The sequence below is a fragment of the Squalius cephalus genome, assembly GCF_949319135.1.
Source record: "Squalius cephalus genome assembly, chromosome: 11".
In the NCBI taxonomy this organism is placed as follows: domain Eukaryota; kingdom Metazoa; phylum Chordata; class Actinopteri; order Cypriniformes; family Leuciscidae; genus Squalius; species Squalius cephalus.
Window position 1 is genome coordinate 17,408,038 of NC_137132.1, and position 26,540 is coordinate 17,434,577.

Genomic DNA, 26,540 nt, shown 5'->3' on the forward strand with positions numbered 1-26,540 from the left:
TTCAAAATATCTTTCCACAAAACAGAACATCATGCAGGAGGGTGAGTAATTGACTTATCTAATTTTTTGGGTAAACTATCCCTTTAAATTCTCTATTTGACTGTCAAATTATTTTGAAGTGTCCACAAAACAAGTAAATGCATTTTTATTTAACATTTGTTCTTGTTTATTTTTTGCTCCTCTTATAACATAATGGACAGTTAGGTCTATACTCAGCCCCAAATTTACAGGCTATATACACAACTTAAACTTTCTCCATAGGGAAAACACACTATATATATGCGCATATATATATAATATCAGTGTGGAAAGAGGTCTGAAAAGTTGCCCCAACATATATATAACTGTCATGGTCCCAGAAATTTAAAAGAACATATTTTAAAAAGTTAGCACTGAATCATCCATCTACATGCGAAAACAGCCACGTCAATTCGTCTATGAATGTGGGCACAAAACATTCACAAAAACTGACAGCCAAAATAAAAAAGCGTCTCTCACACGCTTACAGAAGCGAAACAAATGCAGGGACTCTTGCACAAAATAACGCTAGTGTGATTTGTAAACCTGGTTTGCTCTTATTGGGATAACTGTCAGGGATCACAGTGTTAGTTTTAAATCAAAATCTCTTTGTGCACACAGGCTATTGCTCTACCTGTGTGGCGGTCAGTGCGACTCAATACAGACATCTTCCCGTCCACGCATCCTTCCTCTCTCAGACTCTTAAAACTGTCCTGAAGCATAAAGATGCTCATTTAAGGAACACGAGGTGACAGCCATCCACCTTCCAATTGCACCGGAACATTATTAGTCACAAAAACACACACATAAAGCCTCTGTGACGTGCATTCGACACACACACACACACACACACACACACACACACACACACACACACACACACACACACACACAAAATTAATGAATGCATGAAATTTTAACACTCGTGACATCTGCTACATACACAAATAACCATGTACCACCTTTACATATGGCCTAATAACCAACATTTATCACCAGTGGCAAGATGAAGGCATTGAGTATGTTGGAATACATTCGCAAACATTGTTTGCACTGTTGCAAACTGATGGCTATCTCATAAGTTAGTTACCACTCAGCGAATGGGGAGCACAAGCAGAATTCATACAAGTTGGTGGCTTTGTTAGTGAATAACTTAAGAGTGCAGTTGCAACAAGAGAACAACAGGGGGCGTCTGTGCAGCATTGAACAGGACTCCAGATTGACAATGTTAAAGGCACTGCTGTCAGATTCCCAATGACTCACGTGATAGTCACAGAACAAGAGTGTCTACGCCAGCTAGAGCACCATAGATAGGCTACATCATGTAAACTCTGTCAAAAGATATTTTCTTTTAGAAATATCTCACATTCGCTCCAGGTGTCTAAATCTCTAAGTGACATTGTAGACTGCAAAAAAATAATTTCTTACTCAGTATTTTGTCTTGTTTTCCAGCACAAATATCTAAACATTGAGGAACATTTACTTGAGAAGAAAAATTTATCAAAATTAAACGTCTTAAAACAAGAAAATATAAGAAATATCAATTTAATTCTATAGGAAAAGAAGTTTGTTTTTGTTTTTTTACATTTCAATTTTTTCTTGTTTTAAACACTTCATTTTGATATATTTTTCAGAAAACAAGACTTAATATCTTGAGTCCTTTTCCTTCTCAAGTAAATGTATCTTGATTTAAGAATTTATAGATAATTGATAGATATTTGTAAAGGAAAACAAGACAAAAACAACAAGTAAGAAAAGCATTTTTTGCAGTGTAATGATGTTACATCACGCATCGACTATAGTGGTAAAATATGACACCAAACTGACCAGGTAAGTTGATTTTAAAATGTCAGTACACCCAAAAAAAAAAAAAAAAGACGACATTATTTACTTATCCTCATGCCATTCCAAACTTGTATGGCTTTCTTTATTCTATCGATATTTTGAAAAATGTCTTAGTGGTTTTTAGTCCATGCAATGAAAGTCAACAGGGTTTAACGTTTTGAACCTCATTGACTTTCATTGTATGGACAAAACAGTTCTTCATGTGTATGTTTCGGAAAGAAAGACATAGAAAGAAAGCCATACAGGTTGGAACAACATGAGGGTGAATAAATTGTCTTTTATCTCTGTAGAGACTTCAAGAACTGGTTTGGGAATTACGTCAGACACAACACAGTACGTTAAACCTGGTCTAATGGGAGCCGAGAAGAGTATTCGCATGAGGTGTGCTGTTAGTTGAGGAGTTAGTATGAGGTATTATGGGGGGGGGCGTCCTTTTAAATAAGTCATTAAAACCAGTAGTTAGACGTAATAGGCTGGCTAAGAGTCAGTTTAGGCTGGGACTGGACCACAGTTTCATCATAATATACTCTACTAGAGCCTAAAACACTGAGCAACACACAAGTACTCTAGACTTTGCCTTTACCCACACATAAAGATAAAACATCTCTTTTTGTCTTTTATTATATATCATTATATAGTATTAGACATTCAATAAATTTCTTTGTATCACTTTTTGAGTCTTTATATACTTTCTTTTCATTTGGAATGTACTGAGTCCTGTAGCTTTATAGTTCGTTTAGATGCAGTGCTGCGTGTGGCTGCAGTCTCAAACGGGGCAGATGTGGTCTAAGTGTCTATACTCGATCTAGGGGTCTGACTGTCAGCGCTTCAGGCCAGCTTTAGCGTGCTGACTGGGAAGGAGGGCATTGTCACCATAGTGACTGGGTTGAGGACGGTCTGACCCACCAGCTGAGGGTGATGGGTAACCACTTGAGGACCCACAGCCGTCTGCTTCCCAACCATGGCGGCTTGTGCGGCAGATACCGAAGTGCCGTTCATCTGGGCGTGAGAGAGTGTGTGCGCGATGTGGCTCATAACCGCCGGCTGTGTGACCGTAACGGGCTGAGGGTAGATTGCAGGAAGGTGGGCGACAGTGATATGGCTAATGGATTGAGGTCCGGGAGCCAGCTGCACCGAGCTCGAGGAGGAAGGGGAGATGTGGGCCATGTGCTTGGAGCCTGGATGGATGACGTGGTTGATGGTTTGGATGACAGAGGCGTGCGACGCCGATCCCGCGTGAGCAATGACGGTAGGCTGCAGGCTGGCTGTGGTCACTATGTGGGTCTGGGCCGGAGGTAGGGTCTGCAGGGCCGGAGCAGACGCTGGGCCATTAGGAGCTTGTGCTGGCATTGAGGACATAGCCGGAGTTGTGAACAAGGCGGCGGCGGCCACAGGGGACAGTTGAGCTGAGGGACTCGGGGACAAAGTTTTAGACTGTTTGTGTGGGATGGAGATGTGCTGTGTTATGAGGGACAGGGACTTCTTTAACTCTGGCTGAAGCGCAGCAGGCACTTTGAGTAAGGCGTTGGCCGTGGGGGATAAGCTCTCATCTTCGATATCTTCATCGATGTTGTCTTCACCTTCTGTAGAGACAACAACAAAATAGAAAGGGTCAGAAACCATTAATAGACTGTTAAAAACAAGTTAAAGAATGAAATTGAAGTAGGAACTTTTAGCAGATATACAGTACTGTATCTCAACTGTATCGTTCCGTGGTAATTGACAGATATAGACAAGCCCTTCTGCAAGACTAACCTGAGGCAGTGGAGGTAGAGGCCTGGTCATCATCTGGTTGCACAGTCTGTCGAAGAACACGGTCGATCTCGATCACATCCAATCGCTGACTCAGCTCGTTCTTCAGCTCAGCCAGTCTCTGCTGCAAGGCGATCTTCTCCCGCGCCAGACGTTCCATCTCATGCTCGTAGTCTTTCTCCTTCCTCTTCAGAGTCTACAAGGGGAAAATGAAGAAATAAACAACTGAGCATTTATCCTATGCATTAAGAGCTGGCAGGGTACACTGAAAATCTATAGCTGCAACAATTAAATGTCACCTTGCTGTGCAACAAAAAGAATACAAGACCAGCATTTCCATGCACTTAAGAGTTGGTGGCTATTTCCTTAACCCCTCTATTATTAAATAAGACCTGCTAAAGCAAAAGTAAAACCTCACACAGAGAAAAAAAAGGGAACCAATAACAGACATAAACAACTGGATGTGTGAGAGCTTAAAATACAGGAAGAAATGTTGCATTGTAGGTACACATGTTTGCAAATTACTCCATAAATGCAGAATAATACTATAAATCCAGTGATAGCTTATAGATGTGGGTAAAATAAGAAAATATAATTTATATCTCATATATGTGTGTGTGTGTGTGTGTGTGTGTGTGTGTGTGTGTGTGTGTGTGTGTGTGTGTGTGTGTGTGTATATATATATATATATATATATATATATATATATATATACATATACACACACACATATATATATATATATATATATTATTCTGCTATTCAGAATAGCAGCTCAGCTGAAAGGTTTGTTCGAGCTGCGCCCTCTACTGTACAGGTGTGAATTCGAATTTCCTTCTGCCTGAGGCTTAGACATTTCACTTTTGATGTGAAAAGTCCTTTACATTTGCCAAAAATAGAACTTTATATATAAACTTTACTATATGTATAACCTCTCATTATATATGCATTTGTGTCATTTATTTCCCTCTCTACATAAAATGATGTCATTTTTACATTATTTCAAATATAAAGATAAAATACTCTGGTCATTCTGGTAAGGGATTATTTTGCAATGACAACCGATAATATCTCTTACTCATATCCTAATAGAGCACAACCAAGGCTGCTGTAATGAATGTCATTTCTTATAAGGAAGCATATGGGAATTTCTTAGGCTTGTTGTAGGTAAAACAGACGTCACATGCTTCTCTGTAAGTGTGCCTGTAATCATCTATAGGCGTGGAGGTTAAGTTCCTGGTCCTTCCTGGATGTCCAAACACACACCTCCCCCACCGTCTGTTTTTGCTTTCATCAGAGTCCTGCCACGGCCACTCTCTCATACTCACACAAACACGTGGATTACCCAAAGCATGACAGCACCTCCCACTTCTGGGAAGGCATTCACTTGGTGTGCAAGAGTGCACACGCTGAGTAACATCAGTGGGTGGAGCTCATGATGCAGGAGCTCGGCCAATCATAAGTGGACATCTGGGTAGTGCGAGCGTGCCAAACAAGAGTACATTTCTACCTACCCACATAAACACATAGATACTGATCCAACTTCACAAACATGAGGTAAACTGTAGATCAGAGAAACATGAAGCTCCAAACACACGCAGAGATAGAGTGAGAGAGCAGGGACAGAGGACGAGACACTGCACACACTGGGCAGGGCCCAAGTGACCCAGTTTCCCTGCACGGTCAGCTGACGCATGAGAAACAAACAGGCAACGAGGACACAGCAGTAGCTAAAGACCTTAAGAGGATGGAGAGCAAGAGATTAAGGGGTCTGTGCACAAACAAGGGGAAATACACTCGCTAATAAAACCATGCTGTTCAGTGATCTGACGTGTGAACAGAATGAAATATGAAGTTACTTAAAACATAAATATATATATATATATATATATATATATATATATATATATATATAAAAAATATTTAAATGGAAAATATGTAGTTAATATATTCACAAAATATTGTACAATATATAAATATTTTATATATAATAATAATAAAGTTAATGGTGCTCTGCGATTTGTCTAATGGGTGAACAGAATGGACTTTTAAATGTTATATACATTTTTGGTAACATAGTATGGGGAAGACATTAACTATTAACTACAACTTTTGCCTCAAACTCCTAATTTACTGCTTATTATTTGTTAGCGAGGTAGTTTTTGTAGTGTTTAAGTTTAGGTATTGGGTAGGATTAAGGGATGTAGAATAAGGGATTGTGCTTTATAAGTACTAATAAACAGCCAATAGCCTAGTAATATGCATAAATAGGCAACTAGTTAAAAGTGAGAATTGAACTCTAAAATAAAGTGTTACCTTTTTTATTTAAAATAATTATAGTGTCAATATATTCACAAAATATTGTACAAATATATATATATATTTAAAAAAGTTAGAATTGATATATTTTTATATATATTATATATATATATATATATATATATATATATATATATATATATATATAAAAAAAATAAAATAAAAATAAAATATCAATTCAAACTTTTTTAAATATACATTTTAAAATAATATAGTAGTAGTAATATCAGTCATACTCAATAATATAATATTTAAAAATATATTTTATGCATTATATTTTTTATATTGTATTAAACAAATTAATATAATAATATTATTATTAATAATAATAATTTATTTTATTAACAAACCTGAACTCTGAAAGGTTTATAATAAATCTCTCTGTGGACATTGTGTTAAATGATTGTGAAGCTTGTCTAATGACAATCTCTTTAGGAAACTCAAAGAGCACATTCAAATTGTGGTATGTGCCAGAAAAATCGTAGCATAGAAAATATAATGCATTTAAAGACACACTAACCCTCAAACACTGAGCAATGACAGTGATGGAGGACGCACATATTACACAGCTCATCCTTCTCCTACACCACGTGCGCTGAACAAGCATGGCATTGCAGAAACAACAACAGCGTGGAAACACGATCCAGGCCAGTCATTTGATATGGGTACAGGTGTCTGTAGATCGCAAGACAGAAGATAAAGAGGGGCTTCCAGCTCGACTCGGGGTCGATAAGGTCTATTCTTCTGCACTCTCGTGAATAATGACAGGTCAGTGGGCCAATCGATACACCCCACTTCCTTTCCAAAGCTCAGAGTGCCCTTTTGCCTCCCAGAGGCGTTAACGTCTTTAACTGTGTCTCATTTCGAAGGCTGCGTCCTCCGGAGGTCACGTTTGTTGGCCGCATACGTCATTGTGGGCTGCTTCATTTCAGTAAACTGAGCACTACTTTCCAAAGTCAAAGAAATTACAACAATTCATGCTTCACTAGGAATAATTTTATAATGGTTTCTTTTCTGAAATAAGACATCCTTTATGACGTATGGGGCCCTTCGGAGGACACAGCCTTCGAAATGAGAGACAGCTTTTGTCTCAGCAAATTAAATGGGAGTACTGGACTGTTGTCAAGGCAACAGCTGAAAACCGTCCCAGTTGCCGTGGTAACAGGTATGGTGAGCGGGCAGCAGAGTGTGACAGCATGAGCATGTGCTGTCTGCACTGGGCAGTGGTATAAAAAGCCTGTTTGATTGAGCACCTCTCAGTGGCTCCATATATAGGTCTAGTGTGCAGGACAGAAGCTTAACGTAACAACATTAACAGAAGGAATCAGAGCAGCAGAACTTAAAATAGTAGCGATATGTGTGACCTCAACTGATCCAGCACTTATCCCCACGTTAAAAACATTGCTGACCTATTCTACCTCAGCGACTTTTGTTGTCTGCCATTTTCTCAGACAAGCTTTTGCTCTTTTAATATACACTATCTTTTAAAAGGTTGGTGTAAGATTTGATGTTTTTGAAAGAAGTCTCTTATGCTCACCAAGGCCAAAATTTGATCAAAATTATGAAATATCATTACAATTTAAAAACCATGACTTCTGCATGCTGATTGGTCGATACAGCATTCCAATCATGCTAATATACATGGATATAGTAAATAAAATGATGTGAAACACTTCTCATTATGCCAAGTTCAAGGCTAACTATATAGATAAAGCTAATAGCACTTTTACGCCCACGTCAGCTCAACCGGACTACATTTCTACCAGAAAACAAATCTAATACTGAATCTCAGTGCAAGCATTTACAAACAATATCTTCACATTCGTCATAAGAGCCGACTCTGGTCTTTTTTTACAAGTGCGCCCTCCTTTCCCTGGGGGGCCAGCACATTCCTTGCTAGCTGTCTCCACCAGGCCCTCATGGACCCTTCCTCCCACCGCTGATGAGGCATGCTGACAGCTCTCTGGTCTGCGTACTACATCAGGCGCAGCTCCAGCTCACAGCTGTGCATGCCTGCCTCTGTTAGTCTCACACACACACACACACACACACACCGGTCTGATCTACAAACACCCAAACCCACTGAACTCCTGATCTGTGGACTGGGGCCCCATTCCTTCCCTCCTGCTCCAGCCCAGGACAGCTAAACCGTCTCCTGACTCAATATGAGTGAGATGTTATCATCTCCTGCATAGGAATAACAACATCTGGATGGTGTTTGAGGAGGAGATAAATGTGAATCATTGTTGTATTTATATCCTGGAGGACATGGAGGTAAAATCAGGTCAGTGCCTAGTCTAGCCTAGTGCCTATCATCAAGGCCGATATATTGGACAATACTTGGCATTCTTTAATACTCACAACATTGGTCGATACGTTTTTCTGCTTGTCTGATGTGGGGGAAGCGGACTCAGTATCTTTTACTGCGCTGAGAACACCAGCGCCTGAGGGTCGGAGCTAACATTCTCCATCGTAATTGGTTTACTGCTTCTGTTTAACAGTTCCGTCTAATAAATCATTAAAAAGTAAAAGGTAATAGTGTTTTATTCAAATTTATGTGAAAAATGCAATGTAGTGGTTCTCAAATTATTGCGCCTGCCGGGGGGTGGCTCACACAGGTACTTCAGCTGAAAAAAGAAAGAAAAAGAAAACAGCTGTGGCAACAGCATTCGAGTGTGTGATTGGTGGTTGGCTCTCTGCCTTAAAAGTGGCACCGAACAACAATTCCTCTAAAACTTCCTTCTTCAGACAGTTAACTTTGCACTGTCTAAATAACTCCAACATAGAAGATCCACGCCACAGAAAAGCACCTCAATCAGCAGACGGCACCACAAGCCGCTGTTGTGAACTCGCCGTTCAACCTTCAACAGCAGACCAAACGTCTACACCGGACGCAACCGTTGTCACGTTCACACGCTGCAACAGCTAAAAGCTGTCTACACTGGACACGACCGTTGCAAATCCATTTGTCCTTTTTGTTAAGTAGTGCGAGCACTTGGAGTACGGCATATATTGAACAGGGCATCAGTTTACTTTTGGGGATTTGTTGTGTCGCGCCACATCCAGTGTAGACAGAATCACTGATTATAATGGTTTTATTGACTTTTGTCGCGTCACACCGCTAGCATCTGGTGTAGAAATGGTGAAAGTGAAGAGTTTTTCATTGCAGGGTTTTCAATATTAAAAAAAAAAGTGCATTTTTTTGGTATTGAGGTGGGATCGGGGGTGCCAGTTTTTAAAATGTTTATGATTGGCCAAAAAAAAAAACGCTGCTGTTATCGGTATCTAAGGTATAAATCTGTTTATTTTAGGCTTTATCGGTTACCCTGCACTCTAAAGGCCTATTCACACCGCATGGACAAACACCAACAAACAAGCTGGCCGTTGGATTTCGAATTTTGTGAAAAATCATCATGTTCTCACTGCCCCAACAGACACAGACAAACACTGATTGAACAAGTTCAGTCGGGTGAAAACAAACCCAGACCAACGCCATCAGGGGTAACACACTGATCCGACAAAACCCAACAAACGTGTTTGTTAGTGTTTGTCTGTGCGGTGTGAATAGGCTATAAGATATCGAAATTAGGCATAAAAAAACCCCAAGCTGAGCACATGACCTCCCCATCCCCCATCGGTTTGCTATCTTCAGTTACTCACTTAAGCTCCGCCCCCATGACTATGCACATGCAAGTGTGCATTTGCGTCGTCACGTTTATGTATATACAAGTGTGCGTGCAATGTGCATATGATGGATTTGTATGAGGTAAAAATTGACCTGATGTTGTCACATGCAGTGTTAGATGGGGAAGGGGGGGTCCTGTGTTTGCAGACTCCGTTCTGCAGAACAAAAGAAGGGAGAGAGAGAGAGCATATGAGCCACGTTGCAGCCACGCTCTTCCTCATAAACAAGCCTGCAGTGAAAGATATTCCGTGACTCCAGTTTGAGGCATTTGGTAACTCTGCCTATTCAAGCACAGCTGTAAATCTCACTGGGTCTCTGGTTTGACGTGGTGCTGAAAAAGAGGAAGTCTTGTACTGCAGTTTATATTTGTGTGGAGACAGAAAGCTCAACCTACAGCTAATATATCCTTTGACTGCCACTGCTTGTTAATAGTTTGGGCTTGATTAAACCCATCCTGGGATGTCATCAAAGTCAAATGTAAACTTTTTTCACTTAGGAGGCTGTCAGATAGATTTTTAAAAAGAACATTGACCCTGGCTCACTTAATTCCCTAGTGTAAATTAAACACCAAAAAGACTAATGATTATTTATATTACAAATACAAACACACACAGTTCAAAAGTTTGAGGTCAGTAACATTTTATTTAGAAAGGGAGCATTAAATTGAACAAAACTGCCAGTAAAGACATTTATTATGTTACAAAAGATTTCTATTCATCAAAGAATCCGGAGAAAAAAGTAAAAATTTTCAAAATTGTAATAATATTTGCCAGTTTTAACTGTATTTTTGATCAAAGAAATGCAGCCTTGGTGAGCATAAGAGACTTCTTAAAACATTAAAAACTCTTTCCAACCCCAGACTTTTGAATAACAGTGTATAAAAAAAACTATATTTGCCAATCTTTAAATTAAAACAGAATGAATTAGGTTGGAATTAGCATTTTATAATTGCAACTGAGCAAGATAGCCAGTAAGAGGAGCTTTTTCATGTTGCTAATAACTCTTTTTGTCCTAATAGATTTGAGCGACACGAGGATGAATAGATGACAGGATTTTCCATTTAAAGCAAATGATCTGCAGATGGTGCTGACATTTACCAAAGAAGACTTGTTGAATCAGCTACATTGAAATTGCAGTGGTTTGTACAAAAACAAATGAGTCTTTTAGCATACGTAGTAGGAATCATGTGATCCTGCCCACAAGCCACTAGTTTCTGCAAAGCATGATATAGATGACCAAGTGACCCACGTCGGCCTTACTCTACAAACTGCTACACAAAGGCAGGAAATGAATCAGGTGGATTTCACAGGATTCCTTCTGGTTTTGCAAATCCTGATGACGTGTCCAATCACAATCCTGCTGATCGTGACACATCAGGGTTCACGCAAACATAAATCTGCGTCATAAAGCTCACTGATATTTACAACTGACCTTGTAGATTTCACAATACATGCAAAAATAAGAACAAAAAAAATTCTCAATATTATTATCAGGTTGAAACAATACATCAGTTGAACAGTCAGCACTGAAACACAATGCACTGCAAACTGCTAGGCAAAAACAGGTCCTGCAAGGTTGCTTAAATAAAAGGCAGCACCTAATGCGGGGGTTTCAGGGATGTGGCTAAACTAAGATGGAGCTCTACGAGTGTGCCGTGCTGCGGCAGGAACAGCGGCTGGAGGGGTGACGTCACGAGGCTCTGTCTAGCCATGTGCTCGCTACTCATGTGGCCGTGGCAGGGAACATGAAGGAGAGACTGGGGGAAGGAGGAAAAAAAAAGCACAGAAGGAGGGAGAAATGGAGGAGGAGCTCTGAGCTACATGACATGGAGAGAACGGCAGGGAAACTCCTGAGACTTATCAGGACTGTAGGATAACATTTAAAGAAACAGTCACCAGAAACTGTTCACTTTCTGGACTATGTTATTATGAGATATAAAATGAGACTAGTGTAGCATGGAAAATGAATATATAGCTGCACATTGCAAAACAACAATATGAAGAATGAGTCAAAACCACAAGGACTGCTGAGTGACTACTTCCTCAAGACTTTCCATGACAAACAAATTTCTCTGAATATTCAGAGAAATGAAACAAACTTTTTTCACACTTTTTTTCAAACTTTTTTCACCCGCCACACATTCGTTTTTTTATTCCTATATAGCTTTAATTATGTCAGTTTTAGTAAATTTAGTACTAGTTAGCCAAGGCAACATTTCTAATTTTTATAAGTTTTTCATGTAATATTTATATTTTATTTCATCTCTATTTCAATTACCAAAAGCAATTGTAATAGTTTTAGAGCGATACGGTTCCATTTGTTAACATTAACTTAAAATTGCAAAATACTAGTTAATTTTTCAACATTTACTATTACTAAAAACTAAAGTTGTATCTGTTAATATTATTTAAAGGATATAGTATAGCTTTTATTTTAATATTTTCATCCTTCATTTAATTATTAGCAATTTTGCTGTTTTTTTTGTCATTTTATTTTAATATTTCTATATAGCTTTAATTATTTTTTATTTCAGTTTTAGTGAGTTTAGTATGTTTGCCAAGGTAACATTTCTAATTTTCATACGTTTTTCATGTAATATTTATATTTATATTTTATCTTTATTTAAATGACCAAAAACAATTGTAATAGTTTTAGTGCAATACTGTTCTATTTGTTAACAATAGTTAACAACATTAGTTAACATTGATAAATGCTTTAGAAGTATTTTGCAATGTTAATTTCAACAATTACTAGCACATTACTAAAATCTAAAGTAGTATCTGTTAATATTATTTAAAGTATCTGAGTTAACATGAACTAACAATTCACAGTTGTGTTTTTATTAACAACAATTGATTAATACTGTAACAATCATATTGCTCATTGTTAGTTAATGGATTATATAAAGTTAACTAATGGTACCTTATTTTAAAGTGTTAATATTTACACTTACGATAACAATAACGGCACTGGTACGTTGCCGTCTGGCCTAAACACATAGTTATTGTCGCAATTTGTCCCGCGAATAATGAATCACTATCAATTACTTCACTTTGAACGTCAAAAACCAGATTTGACCGACCTGGACACACACTGTGCCACCGCCACCTCCAGAGACCAACGCAAAACACACTTACACGCAAACACAACACTAATCATTAAAAGAGAAGCCCCGTGACCTGCAGGCACACACTAATCTTTTAGCAGGAACACAGGACAAAACAGAAAGGGAGATGGAGAGATACTGGCTGGGAAACAGCTCATATCACTGACTGACTAGCTAAAAAATAGACATGAACTTCTCACAAGCCTGTTGTCCATTAAAACATTCAAAGACAGTAATTATTCAGAGTCACCAGTAATAAAACATCCAGAATGACTAACTAAACAAAATGTTACGTTGCTGTTTTTGTCACACTGTATCAGCGAGCTTTGAAAATACTGACAACACACTCCTGAAAGGTCCTCTCAAATAGAAAATTGGGAAGTCTAATTCATTTATGTTAATTGGTTTGTTCAGAGTCAGACAGTAAATGGACTGTGAATGTAAACAAACTAGCTTCAATGTAGTTAACTGTTTTATAAGTAACATATGGTGTAAGCTAGGACTTCTTTATCCAGTAGCATGTAAATCTACAGTTTCAAACTAGATCTCAAGATTCATTACATTTAATCACAAAATATGATTTTCCAAATACAATGTATTGTACAATATACCATATATTCAAAAAACTTCAACCTCCCAGAATACTGAACACATCCTGTAGAAATCCTAGCAAATGGCTGGTTGTTTTCAACAGGCCATGTGCTTTAAATAAATACACTTTAAGCCTGGTTGAGCAACAGGCAGCAGAAAGCGGGAAAAGCGATAATGGTTCGGCTGGTCGGTCTGTCAAATCTACCAATGGCCAGAAGCGAGCGGCTTAAGGGAGGATCCAGTGACACGACTTCTGTTTCCACACTGCCCTAAGTCTCCTGCACGTCTTGTGCCTCGGCTAAATCAAATCCTTTGATTTGATTGGATTTCTTCTTCCTCAAAAGGGTCTGCCTGTAGCCGAGCACATGTGTGAATGAGGCGCTGGTTTAATCAGATAGAGCAAAGCTTATGATCTCGGTTTACATGAACCAAATGAAGCGATGGTTAAGGGAAGGTGCTCTGCTCACACAGCAGGAGGGAAGCAATCCTGCTAATCTCGAGCTTAAGATCAATCAAAGAAGCACTGGAAATATCTCATTTTCAATCTTCAGACAAAACCACTGCAACTAACAAACTCAAGAATGCCTCATCGGGTGGTATTCCCTTCTGCTCGAGCATTGTTTACACGTGTAAATATACACCTCAAGATGACGTGAGAAGAGATGTAGACGTACAGCAGACAGTGAAGATCTATAACCAGAGACGGCGTTGAACTTACCTGAATGTATCTCAAAGCACTTCTCAGAACGCTCAGATTGGAGGTCTTCTTCTCATCAACATTAGGGATGTTCTTCTTCAGAGTCTCAAAGCACTCCTTCAAGTGTGCACGTCTGAAAAAAGAAGATCATTTATAATTAGAGAAGTTATAATCGACAAGGGTTATTCCTAGTGTCAGCATTCACTTATTATTTATGATTTTAATATTTTTGTATAACTATAAAAAGGCCAATAGCAAAATCAGTTTTTGATTAATTTGTATATCAATCAATGGCAGACTTGTTTTGAAACATCTTTATTTTTGGCACAGGAATTATACTAGCGTACAAAGCTTTGGGGTCAGTTTTTGCGTTTTGTTTTTTTAAAGAAAAGTATTCTTTAATTCAGCAAGGACACATTAAATTGATCAAAAGTGAAAGAAAAGTAATTTAAGGACTATTTCAAATAAATGCTGTGCTTTGAAAGTTTCTATTAATCAAAAAATCCTGAAAAAAAAAACACATCACGGTTTCCACAAAAATATTAAGCTGCACAACTGTATTCAAATGATAATAATATTAACAACAATATCAGCATATTGTCACTGCATATTGACACTGAAGACTGGACTAATGATGCTGAAAATTCACCTTTGCAGCACATGAATAAATTACATTTTAAAATAGAAAACAGTTATTTGAAATTATAATAATATTTCACAACATTGCAGTTTTTACTGTGTTTTTGATTAAATAAATGCAGCCTTGAGCACAAGAGACTTCTTCAAAAGCATTTAAAAATCTTACCCTCCCAAAAATTTGAATGGTAGTGTACACCTTCCATCACCTTCTATGTAGAAAAGCATTGGGTGAAAGTCATTTAATAGAGGTAAACCAACAGCAAACAAAGATGGCCTTACCTGTTTTTTTCGAGCTTATTGTGCACTTCTCTCGTTCCTGCCCTGTAAACACGTCATACAGTCTTTAATAGTTAGCTCCCAAACATAACACAAACTCACAGCCATAAAACCCGCTATAAAGTTCTCATGTGATTCAGTCTTAAACACTGGTCAACATGGTCATAAATGACAGCTTCACGCCCTCACTCACCCGCCAGGTCTTTTCTTGCCATCCAAACTACGGTGGTCGTCGGACGGGCTGAGTTGTGCTGAAGAAGGTCCGGGCTGGGGGAGAAGTGCATGCTGGGAGGACGCGATGATGGAGTCCGGGAAGGTTTGGAGCTGCTGGGCCAGTTTGGTGCTATTGAACGGAGACAGTGATGTGGTTTCTGCCTTCACCTGAGACGGGATGAGGGTGCGCTGGTGCAGTGCCTGCTGGTGTGACAGCGAGTGGGCATCTTTTCTGGGTGGCGTAAGGTGGGGTGCTGCCGACGGGCTGAGTGCTGTGGTGGGGGGTGGCGGGAGGGCGGGAGGAGTGGAGGCTACCACCGGGATAGGGATGACTGTGATGGGCATGGTGGGGGGAGGGGGTGGGGGTGGTGGAAGAGGCTGGGCCGGGGCAGGTATGTGGCGATGCTCAGGTCCGGACTCCTCCACCCAGGTCACATGGTTCATTCGAATGGGCTGAGTATAAGAGTTGACTTCTGCTCTCCGCTTCTCCGCCTCCTGTTCACGGCGCCGCCTTTCCTGAAGCTCATTCTCTTCTGTTGAAAGAAAAGAAAATCTTTAATTATACACATTCAGAACCTATTGGTTCTTCAATGGCACAAAAAAAATACTTACATAATACATATTTATAAGGAATGTATCGATATTACATTTTTGGACGATACTTTTTATGAACCAATTATTTTCATGTTACGGCTGTTAATTAACTAATGAAAGACCAGATTTAAAAAAAAAAAAAAAAAAATCAAACACTAAAAATGTATTAGAATTTTCATTTAGGCAGCACAGCATTAGTATTCACAGTATTTTTCATTGTTATTTTAGTATTATATATTATATAGGGCTGTCAAACGATTAATCGCGATTAATCGCATCCAAAATAAAAGTTTGTGTTTACATAATATATGTGTGTGTATGGAATATAATTATTTTCTATATATAAATACACACACATGCATATATATTTAAGAAAAATGTGTTATTTATATATAAAATATTTATATATATTATAAATTATATATAATATAAATATATATACACAGTATATACATGCAAATATTTCTTAAATATATACATGCATGTGTGTGTATTTATATATAGAAAATAATTATACACCGTACACACACATATATTATGTAAAAACAAACTTTTATTTTGGATGCGATTAATCACGATTAATCGTTTGACAGCCCTAATATTATATCATATTATTATATGGCTTGGTTGAATTCTAATGTAGAATGCGGTCTGTTATTTCTTGATAACAGAGCGCTGCTAAGTATAACACACAGTTGCCATGAAAAACAGAGCGTTGCTATGGACGCAGGATTCTAACCGTAGAGACGGAACGGACTATTTTCTTTAGCGGAAGCAATACAATCGTTTTTAAATCGATAAACTCCTTTTTAAATCAATATTTTGTGTCAAATTATTGATTTATTTGGTAGGTATCCATGTAATAAGCGGGATAATGTAAAGCGAGGCGGTTGTTATAGCGAATACTGATCAGCCTGTCGGGGTTGTATTCGCTATAACAACCGCCTCGCTCTACATTATCCCTTACATATTTATTCATATTTTGAATTAGCTTTTATTTTTATACTTTCAGTTTAATTTTAAAACTAAGTTTTAATTGTTTTGTTATGTAGGTTTTGTAATTTTCTATTTAGCTTTCATTTATTTTATTTCAATAATAATTTTTTTAGAAGTTTTAATAATTTTAGTACTTCAACGTAAACAAGTATTTCAGTTAGTTGCCAAGGCAACATTTCTAATTTTCGTCTGTTATTTAGGTTGTTTGTCTAACATTTACATTTTATTTCAGCCCTATTTTTAAATAGTTTTAATTAACGACAACAACACTGCTTTTAATAACAGTTTATACAAATAAATAAAAAGTCAAAAACTGATACATGATTGTAAATTATTTTTCTAAAATTAAATTAACACTTATTCAGCGTTTACTCAAAAATGCATTACAAATCTGTAAACATCCATCCATTATATCAGTCTATAAACATTCAGGTAACGTCTATAACAAAAATACAAGATAATAAATAATCAAAATGGATGTCCTCTCTGTCTGCAGTCTCTCTCAGTATGACCCAGTAAACAGTGTTCAAGGAAATGTAAGAGACTAAACTGTATGTTGCACTGCAGTAACCTCTGACCTCACACATATGATGTAATAACATCTAAACTAGGGCATATAATGGAGACAAGGCAGCTACAAATCAGTATAGGTCAATAAAGCAGCCTGAGATTATATCTGTCTCCTTTAAAGGAGCTTTTGTGTGTGTACAGACAAATAAGTGTTACTTGTTAACAATGGGGGATAGAGACTACACTGTTAGAGCACATTGTGTACAGGCTTCAGGCTAAAGTTTCTCTGGCCTAAATGGAAACACGATTCTTGCCCCCCTTCTACCACAATCCCTTCGTCAGCAGGGCTACTCCAAAACACCACAGGACGGCCTTCTGAACCTTCGCCAAACCTTCAGTATCAATTATACATGCCGTTGCACCCTACTTGACACCGTTTATGAAAAGAAGAGACATTGGAGAGACAGAAAAACTATTTTTTCACTTATAGAGGAGAACTAGAACTACATATGATGCACTAAAGGACTTCCACTGCTGTTCACCAGTAAAGAAATTAAGGAAGTTATGTCTATTTTAGGTGAAAAGATTGCCCCCAGACTGAACATTCAAATCACTTTGTTTTTTCCCCCAGTTAAATGTGTATCCGTTTAATGTGCAAACCCAGGTAACTAAAAGTAAACCATTCGTAGGTTGATTTTCCTGAAAAGTATGTACACACACAGTAAAATTAAGTTTTTTGAAAGATATCACTTATGCTCACCAAGTTTACATTTATTTGATAGAAGATACAGTAAAAGTTATTGTGAAATATTATTACAGTTTAAAAAATAACAGTTTTCTATTTTAATATATTTTATTCCTGTGATGGCAAAGCTAAATTTACAGCAGCCATTACTCCGCATTAACACTGAACTCAACTGATAAACGTATAGGTTTTGCTCAGCTAAAGTACATTTAGATATTAGCTCACTGTTGTGGGGCTGAAGGAGAATTATCCTGGTCAGTGGTTTTATGGTTAATCCAAGTCAATTTTCATTCCAAAAGTTCTCTATACAAGGGGCGTTTCCTCCAAGGAGGCAAGGGAGGCAGTGCCTCCTCACAAAATTGGATGAGAAAATAAATAATCCATGTAACAAAAATAAAACAACGCAAATAATACAAAATGTGACATTTAAAACGTCTGCAAATCACCCGTTTCTAATGTAACACTGTCCAACAGCGACACCCGCAGGTAAAGTTACAGTGGGAGTCCGTGTCTCTCTTGCCTCCCCTGAGCCCATTGAGTTTTAACAGACCCCCTAAAGCATGTGGTGGGTTTGGTGGGGGGGAAATTGAGAATGAACGGGGAAAAGTCAGTGAGAGGAGGCAATGCCTCCATCATGCTATGACTGGTTTGTGCGATAAATCCCGCCTCTTGTTTTTGTGTGTGTTCCGCGTTTCAGTCGGAATGAACATTAATGGGAAGAATAATTTTAAAACTAAGTAAACATCTCACCCACTTAGATATCACCTTTTTATGTCAGGTCAAAATCAAACTTGACATGGCCTGAAAACAGAATGACTGAAAATATGTAAATATATTGTTTAAATTATTATTGTCGTGAGTTATTATTAAATATAACATTAATAACATTGTACAACTGTATTTGGTTTCTTTTTTTTAAATGTAACGTAATGTATATTTAACCAGAAAAATGTGACAATGTTAAGTCTACCTGGGACATCAATTTACATTTGGACTTTACCTCATTTCAGAACACCAGTGACTGCAAGCCACTGCCCTATATGCATGTCCCTAACCTATCAGCCAATTAATGCCAATTAAAACATTAAAAAATGTCTAATTGTGCAATCTAATGCTACTTGTTTTAAAAAAATCCTCTTAGCGCCCAGGGTAGTAAAGAGGTCACAGGCATATGAGGTGCCCTAGATAAAATGAAAAAGACACAGGTGTGTGTGTGTGTGCCTGGAACGTCATGAATCTCATTAGGGTGAAAAGCAGGACAGCATCAAATCATGTGCACTCAGAAGATAATGAGACTTAAGACAGTCATTCTTATCGTGTGTGTCAGCAAAGGGGGTGGTGAAAAGTGCTCCAACCTAATCTCAGCCAATCACAGCGCAGCAATCCACCCCCAACCAGTCACCACTATGCTATTTGAACAGCGCACGCTTCCTACTCTGAAGAGAGATGTGGAGTTAGGAGGGGGGGTGTGGTGGATGTCTAGTTCCTATGGAACCAAACAACCAATTACCAGAATACACAAGGAAGCACAATACACACGAAAAAACAAGTCTTTCAAGTCAACTTAAATTAAATGTGACTGTTTGGTCCCTCCCTTATCTGACATTACGAGTAATGTGACATATATCTCTATACAAACACACACTTAATAATAAAACTAATATATATATATATATATATATATATATATATATATATATATATATATATATAGTTGTCAAATCGATTAATCGTATCTAACATAAAAGTTTTTGTTTGCAAAATATGTGTGTGTGTGTATATATATATATATATATATATATATATATATATATATATATATATATATATATATATGTGTGTGTGTGTGTGTGTGTGTGTGTGTGTGCGTGTCTATGTATATATACATTAACACAAATATATATTTATATAAAGTGTGTGTGTGTGTGCATGTATAAAGAATACACACACACAGACATACACACATACATACATACATATACATATACATATTATATATATATATATATATATATATACACACACACACACACACACACACACACACGCATATTCAAACACATATTATGTAAACAAAAACTTTTATGTTAGATGTGATTAATCGATTTGACAGCACTGTATATCTTGTCAGACAAGGAAGAGAAGCCCTCGGGTGTTTCTTTACATAATTTCCATGGACAACACCTGACTGTCCAAAGTATTTTGGTATACTTATTTAACACCTACAGAGGGCAAAGGGTAACTGCACAAAGGAAATGACTGTACACCAGTTTGCAATGCAATTTACAGCCCAGCTTAAACTGCTATCTGAATGCTTTTACCAAGTCACATGCTGAGTAGAATTCCAGTCAGCTGTGGTGAAATACAGAAGTGAAACTGACTGAGAAGATTTCACACCACGCGCGTAGACTGGAGTAAAATACATGCATGTTAGTAAAAAATAGAACATTTAGACACCTATGGGAAGCCATTTGCAGCACTTAATAAGCATTTAAGAAAATGAAATATCAAATGAGAAATAGAAAATCAGCTGAAAAATCAATTAAGCAAAACGTTTTTATAATTTGTTTGTTTCAAGTTTGTTTTACTATATAGCACATTAAAAAAAAAAAAGCAAACACAGCTGACCAAAGTGCTGAACAAAACATAAAACAAAGAAACACATGTCAAACCACACATTCATGACAGAAGCTCACAGTGAATTGAAAGAATGGTTTTAAGAGATGATTTAAAAACAGTTAAAGACTGTGCCGGCAATAGCAAAGGCTCTATCTCCTCTATAATTTTTATAATTTGGATAAGTGAATAATAATAGTATTCAATATGAAAGTGCAAAAAGAAAATATAATATTCATCCATGTTCATGTCAACTTCATGCAGCATGAAAAATAGTATTATATATATATATCAATTATCAAATCACTTTGTAATAACATTCTAAATTGTTCTTCATTATTAAAAATCAAACTAAACATTATTATAAATCAATATTTTAATAGTATCAATTGCTAAACTGAATGTATTTTATCTATACATGTTCAATTATCTGACATTATATCAATATCTAAAATGATTTAATGGGTTTCTCAATTGATTGCGTGATCCTAAAGCCAACAAGCTTGTCATTCTTTCAGTACTTTGCTAAGAGCAACACGATTATCCCAAAAAATACAGGAGTGCGTTATATAACTGCAGTAGCCTACATTTCGGAAAGGCAAGCATGGGGTTACTGTCCTACTTCGCCTCTGGTTGTAAACCCCCTCCCTACACAGAGGAGCGCCTGGCGCGCACATGGAGGAAAGGGGGAGGGCTCTGTCCACGCGGTTCTTAAAAAGGGCGTGGCTACGGCAGACACGTCACCCGGTCACTTAAGGGGCGTGGCTACGGCTGACACGTCACCCGAGGAGCTTCAGATTCAGAAAGCGCCAGAGGACTCATGCAGCGCGGGAGAGAAAACAATAGTGAGATAAATAAGCCGTACACTATTGCGCTGCAGAACACCATAAGAAAATTAAATAACACATTACGCCCAAACCTTCCTACAGAAAGGATGCAGATAAGAGCTGCGTAATGTGATACTTGAGACATTATGTAAAGAGCAACTGGCACTCGCGCACGTACTTGTAAGCCACCGCCCTTAAAAGCAAGCAGGTATGTTTTCCTACATCGACACTGCAATAAAGTGTTCAATCACTAACTACCCCAACAGTCAAAGCAGATAAACTTACATTCTCTGCATTTTAATGCATGGCTGTCACTATGCGAAACACATCAGTTTACTACACTAGAAAGTAAGCGTAAGGATATTATACTGCAGTTTTGCAGAGTCTTGTTATTATCGGATTATTCACAACAAAAATCTTGGATGTCACGCACTACACCGAATCCTGTAATCACAGCCTGTGACATCACATGCAACAATGTCTCAAATTAACCGGCTACTCCATTAGAGAACAACACTGATTCAGTAAAGTGACCCTCTGCCTGTTATAGAGGACTGCATTCCCATAATTTTCCTTTCTTACCACGTGCTTTCTGTTGTTGCAGGGCTTGCAATTCCAAAAACTTCGCCGCCTCTAAAAGCGTCTCGATACTCATCTCTTTTTCGTGTTATGGTCCAGAAAACGATTGGAGAACTGAATTAAAATGCTAACTAGTTAGATTCGAAAGCTTCTGCTCGGGATCCAATCTTGTCGTCTATAAAAAAAAATTATAAAAAAAGGAAAGACGTGACTGGATCCCCCTTGAAGTCACTCTTCCACACGCACGTAGAGGAGTCACAACAAGATGGCGGGTTATTCAGTCAACACATCGGGCCATTGTACAGACAGTTAGGCTCCGCCCCCTGATTCGATGACCACGCCCCCGCACGCGCTGGTTTTCAAAACACGGAGATGGCCGTTCTTCATAATAGTCGCATATTTTCGTCAAATTACGACAGAACGCCAAATATTATAAGGTCTGTAATACACGTGTACTGCAACGTTTCTTGTCTATTGGTAAAAAGGCCAACACAGAGCGCTTAAAATGTGAATGTCAAATCCAGGTTTTACGCAATACTCCTACACATACCACGGCTCAACTTGATTAATAAAACATGAGATTACAGCAGCCAATAGGAAAGTAGACACACAAGGCATGGTATCTGCTCACATGGGTGTCATTCTGCGCGGATTGCTCGCCAACTAAAAACGAAAACGCAACCTGCAGACAGACCCATTACAACAGGCAACGAGTATCGATAAACAAAAACATGATTTGCCTGTGACCAAAACGCAATTTCTGTTTGAAAGAACAAAGATCCACTACAGTTCTGAACACAATATAAGGACTTAAAGGGATAGTTCACCCCCCCCAAAAAAGAAAATTCTGTCATCATTTACTCACCCTTATATTGTTCCAAACCTGTATTGTGTTTCTTTCTTCTGTTGAACTAAAAAGAAGATATTTTGACAGTTGATGGCACCCACTGATTCCCATAGTAGGAAAAAAGTACTATGGAAGTCAATGGGGTCCATCAACTGTCTGGTTACCAACATTCTTCAAAATATCTTCTTTTGTGTTCAGAAGAAAGAAATTCATACAGGTTTGGAACAACACGAGGAAGAATAAATGATGACAGAATTTTCTTTTTCGGCTTAAGAAAAAAAATCACCACATCTATCAACATTTTATGCCAATAAATAAATAAAGTCCACCTCATGCTGCTGTCCTTTTTCACTGGAGATCCTATCAAAGTACCAGAGAATCTTTTTCTTTGCTGCCATGAAACATGCACTGACTGAATAAAGGGCCAGTCATGTGACTGTATCTATGGTAACTGTTGAGGCAGTGTACTGCAGGACAGTAGGAGTCTTGAAGAGAGAGAGAGAGAGGACAGAAAATTATGAATGTTGCAAATGCAATGCATTAATTATATATTATATATATTACAAAAGGGGGAAGGGTCTATAAATGCACTCTGTTACTGACAACACCAACGAGTTAATAAGAACATCTAGACATTTCCAGCAATAACTAAAAGTAAAACATTTCTAAGCTCCTCGCCACTTAATCTGAACTCTCTTAAACTTTCTCTGCAGTTTCCAACATTACTTTTTAAATAGCTATTTGCATACGTATTCAAACCCCAAAATATAACATTATAAAATCAGCGGAAGACTTCCACTTAAGATTCAAAATCCTCTGCTTAGTGTTTGACTGCTTTGCACGTCAAGTCATTCTTCCTTTTAATCACTTGAAAAGGTCAAAGCAAAGGGTATGCGAACATGCTCATGTAAAGCTGCCCCACCTTTATACGTTCATATGACTCTCACATGCATGGCTAACGGTGAATAAATTCCTGTTTCAACTCAAGCAGCGGCCCCTGGAGCTTGTTTACCCTGGGAAGCCTTCACGTGACAATGAGTGCACGTTATGTGCTCGTGGTCCTGTCGCGACTGTTGCTGCTGCTTCCTGTTAGGAAGCCCTGCTCCTCTCGGGACATTTGTACTGACTCAAAGCTTCCTGTGATACAACCCAAAAGGCATTCCAGGGACAGGAAATGCTGAGGAACACCACCTACTATTGGATTATTTGGGTTCGTCAAAGGAATCAACGAGGCCGTATTTGTCAAACCCAGGTTCAAGTGTTACTATTAATAAACTAAAAAATGTATTTAAAAAAATATATTTTAATTATTAAAAAATGGCAAAGCATTCAAGAAAGTCAACATTTTTTATATTCATTTTCATCATATTTTTGTATTTTATATTTGATTTAAAAACTTCTGAGGAATGCTAAATGTTTTGAAAAAAATCATCATTTTTCATCAGTAGACATTTATGCAAAATACATTCACATTTCTTTAAAGTCGGCATGAAATGAAAACTCACTCTAATGCATATTATAGATCTCAGTGAGAACAATTCATTTGTGAATACGTTTCATTTTTTAATTGAATTTTTTTGACTTAAGACATCTTAAAATTCAACCAACAACTGACAGATAGAACCCCAAGTCCCTGCCCTACATACATAAGGATGTTCATCACAATATGGAAGAATATGTCTGTCACTAAAATTGTGATATTATTATTATTATAGATTATAATATAATAGCCAAGCATTAAAGGGATTGTTCACCCAAAATTTCTGTCATCATTTACTCACCCTCAAGTTGTTCTAAACCTGTATGAGTTTCTTTCTTCTACTGAACACAAAGGAAGATATTCTGAAGAATGTTGGTAGCCAAACAGTTGATAGACATTGACTTCCATAGCATGAAAAAAAAAAATACTATGGAAGTCAATGGGGTCCATGTCGATCTCTTTTGTGTTCAGCAGACGAAAGAAATTCATACAGGTTCAGAACAACTGCAATAAGTGTTTTGCACTTTTTCTCTGAAAAAATATATTTTTCATTAAAAAAAATATTTAAAATATAAACATAGCAACATGCATAAAATAAATTACTGAGTGCACCTTTAAAGGGGGGGTGAAATGCTATTTCATGCATACTGAGTTTTTTACACTGGTAAAGAGTTGGATTCCCATGCTAAACATGGACAAAGTTTCAAAAACTAAGTTGTACGTTTGAAGGAGTATTTTTGTTCCAAAAATACTCCTTCCGGTTTGTCACAAGTTTCGGAAAGTTTTTTTCGAGTATGGCTCTGTCTTACGTAAGATAGGGCGGAATTTCCTTATATGGGTCCTAAGGGCACTTCTCCGGTAAGATCGCGGCCGCGCGCGCACTCGTAGACCAGAGCAAGAGAGTGAAAGCAGTTCGCCATCAAAGCGCCCTGCCCGGCTTTTGGGAAGTCAATGTCACCAAAGAAGTGTGTTTTTGGTTGCCAGGGCAAGACAACCCTGCACAGATTCCCAAAGAACCCAGCGTTAAGGAACCCGTGGATGGAGTTTGTTTTCCTGAGCATAAACGGAGTTGTGTAAGACATTTCGACGATGATTGTTTTATAAACAAAGCCCAGATCTACGGATTTGCAGATCGTCTAATGCTTAAGGATCGAGCAGTCACAATGATAAAGGTTCGCGGACGTGCGTTGGAACCAGACGGTGAGTAAAACTGTTTGTTGAACAAATGTCTCTGTGTGTTGTCACTAGCTTGGCGCGTTAGCACAGCTAAGCTTCGCCCACAGGGCCCGCCTCCAGCCGCTCGTTTTTTTCCGGAAAGACTCGGTACAGCCTATCTTTCTGTTAAAAATTTAATAAAACAAAAGACTTTTTGGAGATATGAAGGATGCAATATTACTCTATAGGTACTCAAGATTAACAGGAGATTGAGTGAAAATGAGCATTTCACCCCCCCTTTAACCAAAATCACAAAGACACAAACAACAAAAATATTTAAAATATTTTTTTTATTACAAACAATAAAACTTAGTTCAAACGGGTCTGATCACAACATTGATCAGTGGAACATCTGGTAGTGGAGTTTTGTTTCATTTGGAGTTTGGAAATTGAGTTTAATTTGCTGCTTTAGCAGTGGCTCACAGCATGATGGTCTGTGTTACGTGTTGAATCTGTGTCTGAAGAGGGGAGAGAGCGCTAAGTGGTTTTGGCAACCTGTCGGAAGAGAGAGTTCTTCAAACAAGTGCAGAGCTGGTTCATCAGATCTTTATTTTGCCCCTCCACCCAATGCATCTCCACCACCACATCATCCTCTTCTTCCTTCACGTTCACCAGGCACTTGAAGAGAAAGTGCTGTACCGTCTCAGGGTTTTGAGGACCGCCGACAGCCACTTCATTGGGTTCGGTGGGGGATTCCATTGGGACGTCGGCACCTGTCTCCGGGTTGTGCTGCTTCCCGTTGCTGCCCTCTGCTGTGGTTTCCTCTGGTGCTGGAACAGATGGAGCGGAGGTATCTGTGGCGGAGGCCGGTTGTGCTCTGGGGAGCTCGCGTAGATGTCGTCCCTGTTCTCGTCTCTTCTGCCGTGCGTGAACCCAGGTGTTCTCCACTGCGGTCAGGAAGAGGCTGAGCTCCGCCTCTCCACAAGGAACTCGCCTGTGAAGTATCTGAAGATGGGAAGTTCAGTGTTAAACAATTGTGTCAACCACTGT

The 26,540-nt window shown here is 38.2% G+C and overlaps 2 protein-coding genes across 4 annotated transcripts in view; both read right to left on the reverse strand.

Annotated features, from left to right (window-relative positions):
- Window positions 1-1,327: 1,327 nt before the first annotated feature.
- Window positions 1,328-22,278, reverse strand: mnta (MAX network transcriptional repressor a). The gene is made up of 6 exons (XM_079885970.1): window positions 22,012-22,278; window positions 15,122-15,674; window positions 14,932-14,973; window positions 14,035-14,146; window positions 3,619-3,811; window positions 1,328-3,446 (listed from the first exon to the last, which is right to left on the reverse strand). Exons 1-6 carry the CDS (start codon window positions 22,082-22,084, stop codon window positions 2,692-2,694), a joined length of 1,728 nt encoding a protein of 575 aa, XP_079742096.1. The 5' UTR covers window positions 22,085-22,278; the 3' UTR covers window positions 1,328-2,691.
- Window positions 22,279-25,824: 3,546 nt separating this feature from the next.
- The window catches only part of mettl16 (methyltransferase 16, N6-methyladenosine), a 35,153-nt gene continuing 34,437 nt past the window's right edge, over window positions 25,825-26,540 (reverse strand). For all 3 annotated transcript variants that reach the window (XM_079885218.1, XM_079885217.1, XM_079885216.1), the window contains exon 10: window positions 25,825-26,495. In XM_079885218.1, the coding sequence (XP_079741344.1) occupies window positions 26,028-26,495 (468 nt within the window). In that variant the 3' untranslated portion in view covers window positions 25,825-26,027. The remainder of the gene's footprint in view (window positions 26,496-26,540) is intronic.